General features: G+C 40.8%; 1 protein-coding gene across 1 annotated transcript; it reads right to left on the bottom strand.

Moving 5' to 3' along the window:
- Nucleotides 1–3,933: 3,933 nt before the first annotated feature.
- On the bottom strand, nt 3,934–6,661 carry LOC139466900 (nucleolar protein 58-like). The gene is made up of 3 exons (XM_071248626.1): nt 6,579–6,661; nt 4,260–4,467; nt 3,934–4,221 (listed from the first exon to the last, which is right to left on the bottom strand). Exons 1-3 carry the CDS (start codon nt 6,659–6,661, stop codon nt 3,934–3,936), a joined length of 579 nt encoding a protein of 192 aa, XP_071104727.1.
- Nucleotides 6,662–19,595: the final 12,934 nt, after the last annotated feature.

A 19,595-nucleotide genomic window follows, 5' to 3' on the forward strand; every position in this document is an offset into this window, starting at 1 on the left:
TTACTTGCAAATACTAACTGAACTCTGCTACGGAATAGCTTCTATACAAAGGGGCCCCACCAATGACTGCATATGTGGGTAGACAAGGGGGTATTACTTACCTTCCTGGTTCTAAAAATAACAATGAAATAATCTTTCGGTTTCACGCACGACATATTCTAGACACTTGCAAACCACCCTCCTCTCACTATTATGATATTTCGCCAGTACATGTTGAGTCAAAGTATTTTAAGCTTTAATCTGCTTTCACCGAGTTTTCTATCATCAGCATTACTCAGGGTATCTTTGTAAATATAACCGCTTCAGTCACCGTGTACGCATGAGTAATTTGTTTACAAAGTCCCTGAATGTTGTGTCATACAGTGTGGGGTCTTCCCCTCGTGTGTTGTCACGGGTGCTCCTGTCACGTTTGGAGGCATGCAATCTGGGTCATCTGCTACATTGTATGTCCCTCTGTATGGCCTCAATAACTTAACGCATACAACTCCCATAAGTAAGTGCTTAAATATATTTTAACATCAGTTCACACAAATATTCAGAGCTCCTCCGCTACTGAGTGAGTGCCTGAATGTTGTGCCAGACATTATTCAGTGCATATCACAGCGGAGTGGACATACCAGTCCCGAACAGGGAACCAGTGGTTGATAGCACGAGCAGCGATCAACGCTTTGGGGTTAAAATGACACGAAATCAACTAAATCCTTTCATACACTGTATGGTGGGTGTGTGAGTACGTTTAGGGCCGTGTAAACCCATGAGGAAATCCTTTATCGCATCAAGTCACTTATAAAATAAATATATATTTTGTTCATTACCTCCAAATGAGAGTGAACTTACCGGGTATGACATGATTCCAGCTCTTCAGTTATAATGGCCTTTAGCTTCATTATTGTAGGCGGCAAGCTTCTTGTTTCCCATCACCGACCAACCCTACAAATCAGTCAGACCCTGACATTGACAAAGTCAGCTAAATAAATACTGGTTCATCAATGTTGTTTTGTGTACAGTGCTGGTTCATCTACTAGTATGCATGTCTGTGTACAATTGCTGTTTCATCTATAATGTTCTGTTCATCAATGTGTGTCAGTGTACAATTGCTCGACAATCAATGTTGTTCTGTGTACAATTGCTGGTTCATCAATGTTGTTCTGTGTACAATTGCTAGTTCATCAATGTTGTTCTGTGTACAATTGCTGGTTCGTCTATGTTGTTCTGTGTACAATTGCTGGTTCGTCTATGTTGTTCTGTGTACAATTGCTGGTTCGTCTATGTTGTTCTGTGTACAATTGCTGGACCATCATTGTGTCTGTGTACAATTGCTGGTTCATCAATGTGTGTCTGTTTACAACTGCTGGACAATCAATGTTGTTCTGTGTACAATTGTTGGTTCATCAATGTTGTTCTGTGTACAATTGCTGGTTCGTCTATAATGTTCTGTTCATCAATGTTGTTCTGTGTACAATTGCTGGTTCATCAATGTTGTTCTGTGTACAATTGCTGGTTCATCAATGTTGTTCTGTGTACAATTGTTGGTTCATCATTGTTGTTCTGTGTACAATTGCTGGTTCGTCTATAATGTTCTGTTCATCAATGTTGTTCTGTGTACAATTGCTGGACAATCAATGTTGTTCTGTGTACAATTGCTGGACAATCAATGTTGTTCTGTGTACAATTGCTGGTTCGTCTATGTTGTTCTGTGTACAATTACTGGACCATCATTGTGTCTGTGTACAATTGCTGGACCATCAATGTTGCTCTTCACAGACTGCCTCTGTGCTATTTAATGCTGAAATCACTGGACCATTCTGGTCGCACCACATGGGTTACTCACGTTAAAAACATCTTGTTTAATTAGATTTTGGATATGTATGGTTAACGCAAGATGTTGGCAATGTGAAAATATTTATTCATCTTTTTAAGCAAAGATTATTTGGTAACCTTCAACAATCATGGTGTAGTTCTATCAATAGTATATCTGATACCTTTTATTATAAACATTTTAAATCCCTGTTAAATGTAGAAATATATCTTACACTCCCCATACCAGTCTGAGAATATGTATGACTCGTGTCAGATGTAGCAAGTTTAAACTTGCAGTTGACTTGAAGGGATACACAAATGTCCCATACACTGAACGATTATGTAGATATTGTATAGAAAATGGTATATCCTTTATTGAAGATGAATTTCATGTATGTGAGCGTTATTCAGCCCTAAGAAATGAATCTTAAACAGTATATAAAGTTTCAAACTGTAACATCTTTTACTGAAATTATTTCATCAGAAAACTTTGATGTTGCATATAACGCATGTTTATATCTATATAAAGCCCAACGGCTAAGAGAAACTTAAATCGACTACTTCCTTGGCATGCGTAGTTCATGCAATCATCCATTGTCTGTATTATGGGCCTATGGCCTTCTAACTGAATAAACTGCCTGTCTGTCTGTCAGTGTTGTTCTGTGTACAATTGCTGGTTCATCTATGTTGTTCTATGTACAATTGCTGGTTCATCAATGTTGTTCTGTGTACGATTGCTGTTTCATCTTTGTTGTTCTGTGTACAATTGCTGATTCATCTATGTTGTCCTGTGTAGAATTGCTGGTTCATCCATGTTGTCCTGTGTAGAATTGCTGGTTCATCAATGTTGTTCTGTGTACAAATGCTGGTTCATCAATGTTGTCCTGTGTAGAATTGCTGGTTCATCCATGTTGTCCTGTGTAGAATTGCTGGTTCATCCATGTTGTCCTGTGTACAATTGCTGGTTCATCAATGTTGTCCTGTGTAAAAATTGATGGTTCATTCATGTTGTCCTGTGTAGAATTGATGGTACATCAATGTTGGTCCGTGTACAATTGCTGGTTCATCTATGTTGTTCTGTGTACAATTGCTGGTTCATCCATGTTGTTCCATGTACAATTGCTGGTTCATCTATGTTTTCCTATGTACAATTGCTGGTTCATCAATGTTTGTCTGTGTACAATTGCTGGTTCATCTATGTTTTTTCTATGTACAATCGTGATTCATCCATGTGTGTCTGTGTATAGTATCTGGTTTATCTTTGTTGTTCTGTGTACGATTGCTGGTTCATCAATGTTGTTCTGTGTACAATTGCTGGTTCATCAATGTTGTCCTGTGTAGAATTGCAGGTTCATCCATGTTGTCCTGTGTAGAATTGCTGGTTCATCAATGTTGTTCCGTGTAGAATTGCTGGTTCATCTATGTTGTTCTGTGTACAATTGCTGGTTCATCCATGTTGTCCTGTGTAGAATTGCTGGTTCATCCATGTTGTCCTGTGTAGAATTGCTGGTTCATCTTTGTTGTTCCGTGTACAATTGCTGGTTCATCCATGTTGTTCTGTGTACAATTGCTGGTTTATCAATGTTTTTCTATGTACAATCGTGATTCATCCATGTGTGTCTGTGTATAGTATCTGGTTTATCTTTGTTGTTCTGTGTACAATTGCAGTGCAAACCTCTACCACTAACCTAGCCGCGACTGTGTTACCATGTTTTGACGCAGAAAGAATACAACTCTTTCCCTCCAAAAATACCAACTATCTTCTGTATCTATTTATCAAGTAAATGACTATCTGGTAACTTTGTGCGTGCAGTGTACTCTATTGTGTATAACGGGCTTGTATAATTGGCTTTGTGCAATGTCCTATTATATGTACAACTATGAGCTGTATGCTATACAAGGTTCAGATGTGTGATGTATGCTATTTTGTGTTCAAATAAATGCTTATATAGTTGGCTGTGTGCGCAGACCGGTATATTATGTACAGACGTTACACAGTTTGCTGTGCGGACAGAATGGTATGCTACAGGTTTGTGTTATGGGTACTCTTATGTATAACATATACTTTATATTGAATTTGAGTTTTAATGAATCTAATGTCTCACAGACTTGAAGGCCGAATCATGCACGTATTTATGGCATCCAGCTTTGTTTTACTGTGTTCAGCAATATGTGACACTTAAATGCACTAATCCTCTTCTTCTTTCTCTTCTTCTTCTTCTTCTCCTCCTCCTTCTTCTTCTCCTCATTCGCCTTTCCTCCTCCTCCTCCTCCCCCTTCTTCTGCTTCCTTCTTCTTCTCTTCCTCCTTCTCCTCCTCCTTTTTCTCTCCTCCTCCTCCTATTCTTCCCCACTCCTCCTCCTTCGTATTCTCCTCCTCTTCCTTCTTCTGCTTCTCCTCCTTCTTATTCTCCTCCTCCACCTTCTCTTCTCCTCCTCTTCCTTCTCCTTCTCCTCCACCTTCTTCTCCTTCTGCTTCTTCTCCCTCCTCCTACTTCTCCTCCCCCTCCTTCTTCTCCCCTCCTCCTTCTTCTCCCCGTTCTTCTCCTTCTCCTCTGTCTTCTTACCTTTCTCCTCCTCCTTTCCTCTTTTTTCTTCCACTTCTCCTCCTCCTTCTTCCTCTTCTCCTCCTTCTTCTTCTTCTCCTCCTTTTCTTCTTCTCCTCCTCCTGGGGCGTGATATTGCTTGAATAGTGCTAAAAGCGGCGTAAAACCATCCTCATTCACTCACTCACTCTCCTCCTCCTTCTTCTTCTCCTTTTCCTTCTCCTTCCTATTCTGTATCCTCCATGATATAACCTACTCCCTTTCCCAGTGCCCGATTATTGAACCGAGACAAAAAGATCCAACAAGTTAAATCACATAAACCTTTCAATAATAATAACATTTTCCCTGACCATGTATTTCCCTTAACATCATGTCAGAACGACCGTGTAGAGCACAGTATACAGCGAAGCCTTCAAAATCCCATAAGAAAAGGGAGACATCAGGAAGTACATTGGGTGTTTTATCACTTTCGCCTGAAATCAGAAATTGCTCTCCTCGATACAACTACTAGCAATATCAAGATCGGGATTAGAATTCAGCAATCCATACTTGTCAAGAGGCGACTAACAGGATCGGGTGGTCAGGTTCGTTGACTTGGTTGATGCATGTCATCGTATCCCAGATTGATGCGTAACTGGCTAAATGTGCCATATTTTGTATAATTTAGTTATATGTGCAGTATGCCATATTATGTTTAATTTAATTGTATGTGCACTGCGCAATATATTGTATAAGTTTGCATTATGCTATCTTGTGTGCAATTAGCTGTATGTTCAGTATGTTATATTTTGTGTAACTGGCTATATGTGCAGTATGCCATATTTTGTATAATTGGCTACATGTGCAGTATGTTAGGAGATATGGAATGTTATTGTTCACCTTTGGGATATTTTTGGCCACATAATCAGAAATCAGGCACACTTCTACTGAGTTTTCGAATGATTTGTATCGGAAATGTTCACTTTGAGTGATCTGGTTGTGCAGTCGTGAACAAACAACTCCCGAAACTGTGCCACAAAATACGCTTCGAAGAGGACACTGATGGCACAACCGGAACATCCCAAGTAAGTCACGATATCTGTCCAGATAGATTAAATTGACTTCATTTCACCACGCTTATCCTTTTACGTTGAATCAAATTGGAAGTTGCGAAAGTTGTCGGGTGCGTCACCTTCATTGGGACCCTCGATCTATTGAACGGTAGTCGTACATTGTAAATGGATATAGCTCGATTATATAATGTCTGTTGAAGCTCAATGCATAACTTATGTAGGATGCAAACCGAATTTGATGCGTGTGACAATCTTGTTTGGTTTGATAAAGTGGTTGTTAATATCCCTCGCTCACAAGAGATTGCCTCAGTTCTGCCTTTAGTTGCAAAATGAATGACGTCTCGCGATTTTTCATGAATGAAAAAAAAAGTAGTCCCGGTGGTCAGAGGTCACGGTTATCCAATCAAACGAATAAAACAAGGTCTACCTTGTACGACACACGTGTGACGTACGGATTTAGTATCTGTATCTTCACCACGTGGGTGATAAATATGTAAGAACCTATCCTATCATCGATGCAACTGTTTGGAGCTACAATATCAGCTGGCATGAAAAAACGGCTTAACGTCCCTTACACTCTTCAAAAAAGTCTTTATGTATTTGATATGTGTGTTACACTCCCAGGAGTAACAAATGCTAAGTCTATTCAACTGCTTCGTACGATTGAAAACACATTGGGACAACTTGAATTGCTCTCTTTGGTAACATACATTCTTCAAAAAAAGAAACGCACAGGTAGTGTGTAGTTCATTGAACATGACTACACAAAAAATCTAATATATAAATTCGATATATGTTATTGGAAAATGTTGGTGGTCTGATATTCGACAAACGATGCAACAAAACGCAGCAATAGTCTATTTGCAATGTCTTAAACGGCATCGTGGTAGCTGCTATAAAACGGCAAGCATAAGCCAATAATTTGTCATTCAATTGTCAACATTTTTCAAGTTCGAAAATGCCGAGACTCAGCGCTGCCGATCGGAACATCGCCATAGGACGTATCCAATGAGGGGAATCGCAGTCTTATGTTGCACGCCACTTCAACGTCCACCACAGCACCATTTGCCGCCTTTGTGACCGATACACACAGTTCAATTCCACTGCAGACCGTCCGAGAACCGGCCTACAAAGAGTTACCACCCCTGCACAGGATCGCTACATTCGACTGTTTAACCTACGTCCTCGCAATGCCACAGCTACGGAGACTGCAGAACGCATCCCTGGTTTGAGGAGGATATCGGACCAGGCTGCCAGGAACCATCTTCGCGAGGCTTGAATTAGACCCAGAAGACCAGTTATCGTCCTTGTTTTGCAACAGATCCATCGACAGCGACGCTTGCCACCCCTTACAGCCTTGGAATTTGAGAAACTGGAGACGAGTGTGGTTTAGCGATGAATCAGGATTTCTTCTTCACCGGCGAATTGGAAGACAACGTGTTTATCGTCGTCGAAATGAGCGTTATGACCCACATTGTGTACGGGAATTCGACAATTTCGGTGGCGGTAGTGTCATTGTGTGATGGCCATATCCTACACCACAAGATCTGACTTGGTTGTGGTTCAGAGAAATTTGACAGCAAATCGCTACATAAATCAATTTCTTCAACCTCACCTTCTTCCAATCATTGACCGCCAGAGGGAGGTGTTTCAACAGGACAACGCTCCAACGCACACAGCTCGTGTCACGGTGGACAACATTTATAATGCCAACATCAACGACTTGCCCTGACAGTCGAGATCTCCAGATCTCAACCCAAACGAACACCTCTGGGATGAACTTGATCGACGTGTACATCAACGTCAGAACACGACGCAGACATTCCCACAACTGACCAACGCGTTACAAGCAGAATGGCGCAGAATTCCGCAGGACAGAACTCCAGTCACTTATCCAGTCATTACCGAGGAGATGCAGAGCCGTGATTGCTGCTCGGGGCTGTGACACGAGATACTGAGTTCAGCGCAACCTTTTGGCCTTATGTGACATGACAAAGGACAGTTTTCAATGCCTTTGTACACCGACAGCATATGACATTTGCATCTATGATATTAGATTAAATATATCGACTTGATAAGGTACAATAAATTTACTAAAAATCTACCCGTGCGTTTCCTTTTTTGAAGAGTGTATACTATCAGTAAGTTCTATTTTCTACTGCAGAGGACTTAAACACATTAAAAGAAATTAGTTTATTTTTTTCACCTTGTTATAAACAGATCGAAAAACGTACTTAGCTATATTGACTTCGATACCCTGCACTTCATTCTTTATTTAGAAACTTATTTGTTGTTGTGTACATGTTTATGTTTTAAACATATTTTCGGTAAGATTATTCAAAGCCAGTTTGACATTTCGTTTGTGTACCATTCCAATTTGTGTTTCCACAATATGGTTTCATCATAATAAATATTAAACATTTATTCATTATTAACAGTTATTTCAAAGTATGCTTCATTTTCTTTTGGTAAATGTATAGATGTTCTATTGGCGTAATTCATTGTTACTGCTGAACTTCTTTCAGTGGCATTTAGAAGTTGGAGTGATGAAGTAAGACGAGTTCTATGGATGAACAACTTCTTTATTACAGTTAGTGCGACGTTTCGGTGGATAGGGCTAAACAACATAGGTATATATACACTTATTGACATCTAAGTTGTTACAGTGACTAGTTGATGGACACAGAGAGGTGATTAAGCTAATTGGAAGCCAGTGGATGACTAATGAACACAGAGTAAACAAGCAGACAGATGGAGATGATGGAAGGCATTGTATTAATTGGATGGACAAAGGGATTTAGCAATTAGGTGATGGTAAGCAGGCGGGATGTAATAGCCTTGGTCTCTGTTCATTGCTGGCTGGATCCTTTTGATCTACATCAGAAGCCATCTACATCATTTAGCTTAATCACCTCTCTGTGTCCATCAACTAGTCACTGTAACAACTTAGATGTCAATAAGTGTATATATACCTATGTTGTTTAGCCCTATTGTAATAATAAACTTCAAAAAAACAGCTAAACACCCTGAAGCCCCCAAACATATCACTTTCGGCGCTAACCATAACTTAGAGGTCAAACCATACATCAAGCAAGTAAAGCAATGTTCTAATTGCCTACAATATAATCACACCGCTAACCAATGTACTTTCAAAAAAACTAAATGCAAAAACTGTGCTCAAACGGACTGCCCAGGCATATGCACACCCTGGTGCATCCACTGCAAATCCATAAAACACTCATCACTCTCGAACCAATGCCCCCACAGACTATCACTCACCCAACAGGCCAACAGACATATAGACATAAACACGGCCAAAATCCAAACCAAAAAACCCACACCGCAAGCATACAAACCACTACTACCAACACCACCCTCAAACAACAACACTCACGCACGCAAAACAGTATACCCAGTCTCCGTATGGGACCCAAATCAGCGAGACGCATACACCGCAAATGAAATAAACACCCCACACATCCCACAAACTCACACTCTCACCCTCCCCGCCTCTCACCCTACAATTACCACATCTACACCCGCAAGCAAAACCCAACGCACAACGACCACCACACAACCAGCACCAACACAAGCCATCACAGCCACAAGGGCAACAACACTCCCAAACCTACAGGCAACCCCCGAACACCCAGTCAACAGGGAAACTACAGAAACCACTCAGACTCTCGCACCCAAACCCAGCATGCAACCCACCACCGAACAGATTGACCAAACTAAAGACAACTTAACCGAAGAGGACCAGTACACATCCTCAGAGGAAATAAACGAGCTTACCTTGTCAGCCCCAAAAACCAAAAGCTATAGAAAAAAACTCACCCAAAACGTAGCAAGCAAAAATCTGAACAACTTAGTCCTCCTACTAGCTTACGTGTTAAAGCAGTCTAATCCAGAAGCCAGCTCCAAAGCCTTCTTTGGTGTAGCACATAAACTAAAACTCGTCACCACCTCTTTCGAACGTTTCAGCAGCAACCTTAATAACCTACTAAAGTAAATACCTAAACCAAGCCTAAACCAAACATAAATCCACCCATTTTCCCAATGGAAGGCCTAAACATTTTTCAATGGAATGCCAATGGCCTCGCCGGCCATGGTTCTGAACTCAAAGCTAAATTCAAAATAGATAAAGGTCCCCATGTAGCTTGTATTCAAGAAACCAAATTCTCACATAAAACTAAATTCAACCTACCAAATTATAACGCAGTGAGAACCGACAGGTCCAAAACCATGCCAGGCAGAACAGGAGGAGGTCTAATCATCTACGTTAGAGAGGATATTAACTACGAGGAAGTTAAAGTAAACACTCCTAATCTAGAAGCTAATGGAATCCAAGTCACCATCAATAACCAAAAAATAAAAATCATTAACATCTATCACTCAACACTAAAACCAATTAAAGATACAGACCTAGATGTCCTTTACCAATTAGGAAATAAATCAACCATCTTCCTAGGAGACTTCAATGCCCATCATCCTACCTGGGGCATTGCAGATAAACTAGACAACCATGGACAACTAATATCAGAGTGGATCGAAAAAAATGACCTAATACTATTAAACAATAACCAACCAACTAGGTACGACAAAACCCACCACACCATGTCGGCTATCGACTTAACAATATGTACGCCAGACTTAGCACAAAGTCTGATGTGGGACGTCCACCCAGTACCTCTAGGCAGCGACCACTTTCCCATAAATATAACCCTAGGAAATATAAAAATACCAAATCAAACCCCTAAACAGGAACCTAAATTTCAGTACAAAAACGCCAACTGGGACCAATTCCAAGAATTATGCAACGAAGCTAATCTAAACGATTTAGAAACAACAGACCCCGAAACATTCTGTCAAAACCTAACTAACTTCATAATCAACGCAGCCAAATCCGCAATCCCCTTCAAATCATCCAACCCAGGAAAACCCACTGTCCCTTGGTGGAATGAGGAAATAGAGCTAACTAGACTAAAACGCAAATCAGCTTTCAACAGAGCTAAACGAGACCCCTCTCATCTCAAAACAGCTCATGAACTTAACCACCAAGTGCAAAACCTAGTTAAAACTGCTAAAACCAAAAACTGGAAAAAATTCTGTGAGGAGCTAAATCACCACACCGACGCTAGGAAGGTGTGGCGCAAAATTCACGCCATCCGAGGCATCAAACGGCACAAAAAAAGCCCCAATATAAACAACTCAACTAACCCCACCCAAAAGGCCAACAACCTAGCCAAACACTTCTCTAAAGTTAGCAGCAACAGTAACTTCAGTAAGAAATTCCAAGATAAACTAAATAAAGAAACCAAATTCTCCAAAGAAAACAGACAAGACAACCTAGAAATAAATCAACCTTACACCATAGAAGAACTAAATCACGTACTAAACAATAGAAAAAAAGGAACAGCCCCTGGCCTAGACCTCACCTCTTACCAAATAATCAAACACTTACCTACCAAACTACTCCAAACTTTACTTAAACTATACAACCTAGTCTACCTAAACGGACAGGTCCCATCCTCATGGAAGGAAGCTCTAGTAATCCCAATACCTAAACCAAATAAACCAGCAGATCAGGCAAACTCCTATAGGCCCATCTCCTTAACCTCAAATCTCTGCAAAATAATGGAACTTATGACTAAAAATAGGCTACAGCACTACCTAGACCAAAACAACATCATAAACCCTGACCAAAGCGGCTTCACTCCTGGCCGATCAACTCTCGATAACCTTGCCCGACTAGAACAGGATATAAAAACAGGACAGTTAAACAAGCAATACACCATAGGCATATTCCTCGACTTCTCTAAAGCTTTCGATATGGTATGGCACCAAGGGCTAATACAAAAACTAAAAAAAATAGGACTAAAAGGTCAAATAATAAACTTCATCCAAGATTTCCTAAACAATCGCAAAATTACCGTGGGTATAGACCATACACTATCGGACCAGTGTCCCCTAGAAAATGGCACTCCCCAGGGCAGCATCCTCAGCCCAACCCTCTTCAATATAATGATAAATGATCTATTCGAGGGCTTATCCCCTAAACTAAACACTTCAAAATTCGCGGATGACGGAGCCCTATGGATCCGCACTAAAAGCATTAAAATGGCAGAAAACTTAATCCAAAAATCTCTAAATAAAATACAACAATGGGCAGACAAATGGGGCTTCTCCCTTAACTCAGATAAAACAACAGGAATAGTATTCAAACATAAAAACATGAAACCTGCCTACCCAATCCTCCAGCTAAACAACCAAACAATCAAATTCCAAAAACAAACAAAATTCTTAGGACTTATTTTCGATCAACACCTCACCTGGGAGGCTCACGTCCAAAACCTAAAAACTAGATGCAGCAAAGACCTTAACACATTAAGATGTCTCACCGGCTCTAACTGGGGAGCCTCCAAAGATACTCTCCTCTCACTATATACAACACTAATTAGATCAAAACTAGACTACGGCTGTGCCATATACAATACCCTAAACAACTCTCTTTCTAAAAAACTTGACTCAATACAATATCAGGCTCTCAAACTAATTACACGCACCCAACATGGCACCTCTTACACCTCACTTCAGGCCCTTACAGGAGAAATGCCACTAAATCTACGCAGGGAACATCTAAGCCTTAATTTCTGGGCCGCGTCCCAAACAAACCCTCTCATCCAAAACCTAATTAACCAAAACATTAGCCCAAGAAACCAAGCTCTAGCTCGCAAACACCCCTTACTCACCCCAATATCCCAAAGAATAACTAACTACCTCAATGAACACCAAACTCAAAATCTTAAACAAAACTGCAAAAAATCAAATATCTTCACCCCTAAACTCAAAATACCCCAAATAGACACAACGCTAGCTAACCAAATAAATAAACAAACCGACCCAAACATAGCTAAAACCACCACACTTGCATACATACACGAAAATTGGCCAAATTGGTGTCACATATACACTGACGGATCTTCAGACCCGATCTCCAACCACACAGGCTTCGGAGTCCATACCACACAACCAGTTATATCCACACAATCTTACCGACTCCCTAACAACCAATCAATATTCACGGCCGAACTTATGGGCATGGCCTCAGCCCTGCATAACCAACAATCTAAAAACAACAAAAAAATCCTAATTCTCACTGACTCCCTTAGTGGACTACAAGCCCTCCAAAACAAAAATACCAAAAAACGACCTAAATTAATAAACCAAATACTTAAAAGCTCCAACGACCTAACAAAAGCAGGCAAACAAATAACCTTCTTGTGGATCCCCGCCCACGTAGGAATTTACGGCAATGAAAGCGCCGATAAAGCAGCTAAATTATCTCTCAAAATACCAGAAATAAGCCTAAACCTACCCATCTCAAAATCAGAAATTAAAAGTGTAAACAAACAAAAAATAACCAAAAAATGGCATAATCAATATCAAAACTCAAATAGCCAAATCAAAAAAGTGCTCAGAAAACCACTAGCCAAACCTAAAATCCTACACCCCTCTAAAAAAATTGACAGATTAATTACAAAACTCCAAACAGGACACACCAACCTAAATAACCACCTAAAACAACTTAAAAGACACACCACAGGCAACTGCCCCCACTGCAAACAACCCGAAACCACAGAACACGCACTCATTCACTGCACCCACTATCAAACACACAGAACCACACTACAAACCGCCCTCAATCTAAATAAGGTTCCTACTCTAGATGAAATACTAAACCCTCAAAATAAACTAGAAAACTTCAAGGCCCTAGGCGTATTCCTAATCAAAACAGACCTAATTAAGCGCATCTAAAAATTAATTAATCTACCAATCCAAAATCCAATAAACATACAAACACGCACCTCACCCGGCTCCCTTAGTTCCCTCCTCCACCCACCTCGGCATTTATTCCAAATTTAAAAATTTCAAAAAATCAATATAAGCAACCCCTAAAAGCCCCCTCTTGGGTTGCACACACCACTTTCACCCTTCTCGGAATACACTAAATGGTCCGGCCAGGCCCGTGTGCGAAATACGCTGTAGTCGGAAAGCGCACGTTAAATCTTTTATATCAGTCAGTCAGTCAGCCCTATCCATAGTCTACCTAAACGGACAGGTCCCATCCTCATGGAAGGAAGCTCTAGTAATCCCAATACCTAAACCAAATAAACCAGCAGATCAGGCAAACTCCTATAGGCCCATCTCCTTAACCTCAAATCTCTGCAAAATAATGGAACTTATGACTAAAAATAGGCTACAGCACTACCTAGACCAAAACAACATCATAAATCCTGACCAAAGCGGCTTCACTCCTGGCCGATCAACTCTCGATAACCTTGCCCGACTAGAACAGGATATAAAAACAGGACAGCTAAACAAGCAATACACCATAGGCATATTCCTCGACTTCTCTAAAGCTTTCGATATGGTATGGCACCACGGGCTAATACAAAAACTAAAAAAAATAGGACTAAAAGGTCAAATAATAAACTTCATCCAAGATTTCCTAAACAATCGCAAAATTACCGTGGGTATAGACCATACACTATCGGACCAGTGTCCCCTAGAAAATGGCACTCCCCAGGGCAGCATCCTCAGCCCAACCCTCTTCAATATAATGATAAATGATCTATTCGAGGGATTATCCCCTAAACTAAACACTTCAAAATTCGCGGATGACGGAGCCCTATGGATCCGCACTAAAAGCATTAAAATGGCAGAAAACTTAATCCAAAAATCTCTAAATAAAATACAACAATGGGCAGACAAATGGGGCTTCTCCCTTAACTCAGATAAAACAACAGGAGTAGTATTCAAACATAAAAACATGAAACCTGCCTACCCAATCCTCCAGCTAAACAACCAAACAATCAAATTCCAAAAACAAACAAAATTCTTAGGACTTATTTTCGATCAACACCTCACCTGGGAGGCTCACGTCCAAAACCTAAAAACTAGATGCAGCAAAGACCTTAACACATTAAGATGTCTCACCGGCTCTAACTGGGGAGCCTCCAAAGATACCCTCCTCTCACTATATACAACACTAATTAGATCAAAACTAGACTACGGCTGTGCCATATACAATACCCTAAACAACTCTCTTTCTAAAAAACTTGACTCAATACAATATCAGGCTCTCAAACTAATTACACGCACTCAACATGGCACCTCCTACACCTCACTTCAGGCCCTTACAGGAGAAATGCCACTAAATCTACGCAGGGAACATCTAAGCCTTAACTTCTGGGCCGCGTCCCAAACAAACCCTCTCATCCAAAACCTAATTAACCAAAACATTAGCCCAAGAAACCAAGCTCTAGCTCGCAAACACCCCTTACTCACCCCAATATCCCAAAGAATAACTAACTACCTCAATGAACACCAAACTCAAAATCTTAAACAAAACTGCAAAAAATCAAATATCTTCACCCCTAAACTCAAAATACCCCAAATAGACACAACGCTAGCTAACCAAATAAATAAACAAACCGACCCAAACATAGCTAAAACCACCACACTTGCATACATACACGAAAATTGGCCAAATTGGTGTCACATATACACTGACGGATCTTCAGACCCGATCTCCAACCACACAGGCTTCGGAGTCCATACCACACAACCAGTTATATCCACACAATCTTACCGACTCCCTAACAACCAATCTATATTCACGGCCGAACTTATGGGCATGGCCTCAGCCCTGCATAACCAACAATCTAAAAACAACAAAAAAATCCTAATTCTCACTGACTCCCTTAGTGGACTACAAGCCCTCCAAAACAAAAATACCAAAAAACGACCTAAATTAATAAACCAAATACTTAAAAGCTCCAACGACCTAACAAAAGCAGGCAAACAAATAACCTTCTTGTGGATCCCCGCCCACGTAGGAATTTACGGCAATGAAAGCGCCGATAAAGCAGCTAAATTATCTCTCAAAATACCAGAAATAAGCCTAAACCTACCCATCTCAAAATCAGAAATTAAAAGTGTAAACAAACAAAAAATAACCAAAAAATGGCATAATCAATATCAAAACTCAAATAGCCAAATCAAAAAAGTGCTCAGAAAACCACTAGCCAAACCTAAAATCCTACACCCCTCTAAAAAAATTGACAGATTAATTACAAAACTCCAAACAGGACACACCAACCTAAATAACCACCTAAAACAACTTAAAAGACACACCACAGGCAACTGCCCACACTGCAAACAGCCCGAAACCACAGAACACGCACTCATTCACTGCACCCACTATCAAACACACAGAACCACACTACAAACCGCCCTCAATCTAAATAAAGTTCCTACTCTAGATGAAATACTAAACCCTCAAAATAAACTAGAAAATTTCAAGGCCCTAGGCGTATTCCTAATCAAAACAGACCTAATTAAGCGCATCTAAAAATTAATTAATCTACCAATTCAAAATCCAATAAACATACAAACACCCACCTCACCCGGCTCCCTTAGTTCCCTCCTCCACCCACCTCGGCATTTATTCCAAATTTAAAAAATTCAAAAAATCAATATAAGCAACCCCTAAAAGCCCCCTCTTGGGTTGCACACACCACTTTCACCCTTCTCGGAATACACTAAATGGTCCGACCAGGCCCGTGTGCGAAATACGCTGTAGTCGGAAAGCGCACGTTAAATCTTTTATATCAGTCAGTCAGTCAGCCCTATCCATCCCCATCGGCATCTATTCCAAATCTCAAAATTCCCAAATTCTATATAAGCAACCCCTAAAGCCCCCTCTTGGGTTGCGCAGACCACCCTCGCCCCTTTCGGAAACACATTAAATGGCCTGGCCGGGCCCGTGTGCGAAATACGCATCAGTCGGAAAGCGCACGTTAAATCTCCAAAGTAAGTAAGTAAGTCTGATTGAAGGCTGATTTACGTTTTCGTCTAGTCTGTTCTATTTCCTCATTCCACCATGGTACCGTCGGTTTGCCTGTCTTAGATGTTTTGAAGGGGATGGAGGTTTTGGCTGCGTTTATTATATAGTCTGTTAGGTTTTTACAATAGGTTTCTGGATCATTATTTTCTATTTCGTTTAAGTTAGCTTCGTTGCAGATATCTTGGAATTGGTCCCAGTTAGCTTTGTTGTAATGGAATTTTGGTTCTTGGTTTTCTGTTTGGATTGGTACGTTTGTATTTCCTATGGTTATGTTTATGGGGAAGTGGTCGCTACCTAGCGGGACGTCGTGCACTTCCCATTGAGTGCTTTGGGCTAGATCTGCGGTGCATATGGTTAGGTCGATAGCCGACATTTTTTGGTTTATCTTATCGTACCTCGTGGGTTGGTTGCTATTAAGGAGTACTAGGTCGTTTGTTTCTATCCATTCAGAGATTAATTTGCCATGATTATCTATTTTATCATCTATACTCCATGTAGGATGGTGAGCGTTAAAGTCTCCTAGGAATATAGTAGATTTATCGCTTATTTTGAGTAGTTTGTTTAGATCCTCAGGTTGGACTTTTTGTTCCGCCCAGTGGTAAATATTTATGATGTTTATGTTTCGGTTATTTAATGTGATTTTAATGCCGTTGGCTTCTAGGTTTGGCGTGTCTATTCTTATTTCTTCGTAATTTATATCTTCCCTGATAAATATGATTAGTCCTCCTGCGGCTCTTCTTGTTTTCGGTTTAGCTCTGTCAGTTCTAACTGAGTTGTAGTTAGGTAGTGTGAATTTCGATTTTTTTGAGAATTTGGTTTCCTGTATACAAGCAATGTGAGGGCCTTTATTTAGTTTAAATTTAGCCCAGGGAGAACTTCAAAGGTAATTATATAACCACTCACCCAACCATTCACAACAACCTACACCTCCTAAACAACGCTCACACCCAAGCCCAAACCTAAAACTACACTCACAAAGCCCACCTAATAAAAAACAAACACTTCAAATTAAAACACAAGCCCTCTATCTCTTAAAGCTTAAAACAACTCACAAACCCTAAACAACCAAAAACACCCAAACGCTACTCACCCCTTCCAAAACACTCCATCCACAACCCCACAAATACCACAACTCACACACACATCCTATACACCCAATCCCAGCATGGCAGACCAAAGACAAATCGAGATAAGCGAAATCTCTGACATTACATCCCCTACACCTGCGGAGGCGCACAACACCTCCGACAGGGCAACACCCTCACTCATCCCCACAGGCTACGGCGATCAAGACCCTCAAGCCTCCTACATGGAAACTCAACCCAGCACCCCACCTCCCCAAGCATGCAACTAAAAAAAAACGCAAACTAGACGCATCGGCATCACCTACCTCACACACCCTCTCACCCGCAGCCCTCATCACCACGTGGGCCCTCTACTTTTTTTCGGCCACCCCCTCAGTACAACTAGCTCCAACACTAACCATAAATAAATTAGGCATGTGGCTAAGGCAACAAAAAATCAACTACTTAAACATCAAACGTAGCTTCAAAGGATATCAGATAATCTTCCCAAATCAGGAATCCTACATAGCAGCAACTAAAATTAAACAAATATTCCAATTCACCGTAAACAGCTCTAAACCTAACTGGCAAATATACACTAGGGGAGTTATTCGAGTGCACCCAAGGGAAACCGACGAGGACCTCGATATATACGCCCAAGAAGCTAACACTATCCAAACCCAACCACAAATAACTAGCCTCCGCAGGATTAAATCAAACAGAAACGGGAAAACCACACCCACACCTATTGTAATAATAAACTTTAAAAAAACAACAACATATCACTTTCGGCGCTAACCATAACTTAGAGGTCAAACCATACATCAAGCAAGTAAAGCAATGTTCTAATTGCCTACAATATAATCACACCGCTAATCAATGTACTTTCAAAAAAACTAAATGCAAAAACTGTGCCCAAACGGACTGCCCAGGCATATGCACACCCTGGTGCATCCATTGCAAATCCATAAAACACTCATCACTCTCCAACCAATGCCCCCACAGACTATCACTCACCCAACAGGCCAACAAACATATAGACATAAACACGGCCAAAATCCAAACCAAAAAACCCACACTGCAAGCATACAAACCACTACTACCAACACCACCCCCAAACAACAACACTCACGCACGCACAACAGTATACCCAGGCTCCGCATGGGACCAAAATCAGCAAGACGCATACATCGCAAACGAAACAAACACCCCACACATCCCACAAACCCACACTCCCACCCTCCCCGCCTCTCTCCCCACAATTACCACATCTACACCCGCAAGCAAAACCCAACGCACAACGACCACCACACAACCAGCACCAACACAAGCCATCACAGCCACAAGGGCAACAACACCCCAAAACCTACAGGCACCCCCGAACATCCAGTCAACAGGGAAACTACAGAAACCACTCAGACTCTCACACCCAAACCCAGCATGCAACCCACCACCGAAGAGAGTGACCAAACTAAAGATAATTTAACAGAAGAGGACGAGTACACATCCTCAGAGGAAATATACGATCTAACCTTGTCAGCTCCTAAAACCAAAAGCCATAGAAAAAAACTCAACCAAAACGAAGCAAGCAAAAAACTAAACAATTTAGTCCTCCTACTAGCTTACATGTTAAAGCAGTCTAACCCAGAAGCCAGCTGCAAAGCCTTCTTTGGTGTAGCACATAAACTAAAACTCGTCACCACCCCTTTCGACCGTTTCAGCAGCAACCTTAATGACCTACTAAAGTAAATACCTAAACCAAGCCTAAACCAAACATAAATCAACCCAGTTTCCCAATGGAAGGCCTTAACATTTTTCAATGGAATGCCAATGGCCTCGCCGGCCATGGTTCTGAACTTAAAGCTAAATTCAAAATAGATAAAGGTCTCCATGTAGCATGTATTCAAGAAACCAAATTCTCACATAAAACTAAATTCAACCTACCAAATTATAACGCAGTAAGAACCGACAGGTCAAAAACCATCCCAGGCAGAACAGGAGGAGGTCTAATCATCTACGTTAGAGAGGATATTAACTACGAGGAAGTTAAAGTAAACACTCCTAATCTAGAAGCTAATGGAAGTCACCATCAATAACCAAAAAATAAAAATCATTAACATCTATCACTCAACACTAAAACCAATTAAAGATACAGACCTAGACATCCTTTACCAATTTGGAAATAAATCAACAATCTTCCTAGGAGACTTCAATGCCCATCA

The sequence above is a fragment of the Haliotis cracherodii genome, unplaced genomic scaffold (assembly GCF_022045235.1).
Source record: "Haliotis cracherodii isolate W230 unplaced genomic scaffold, xgHalCrac1.p SCAF_19, whole genome shotgun sequence".
Lineage (NCBI taxonomy): Eukaryota > Metazoa > Mollusca > Gastropoda > Lepetellida > Haliotidae > Haliotis > Haliotis cracherodii.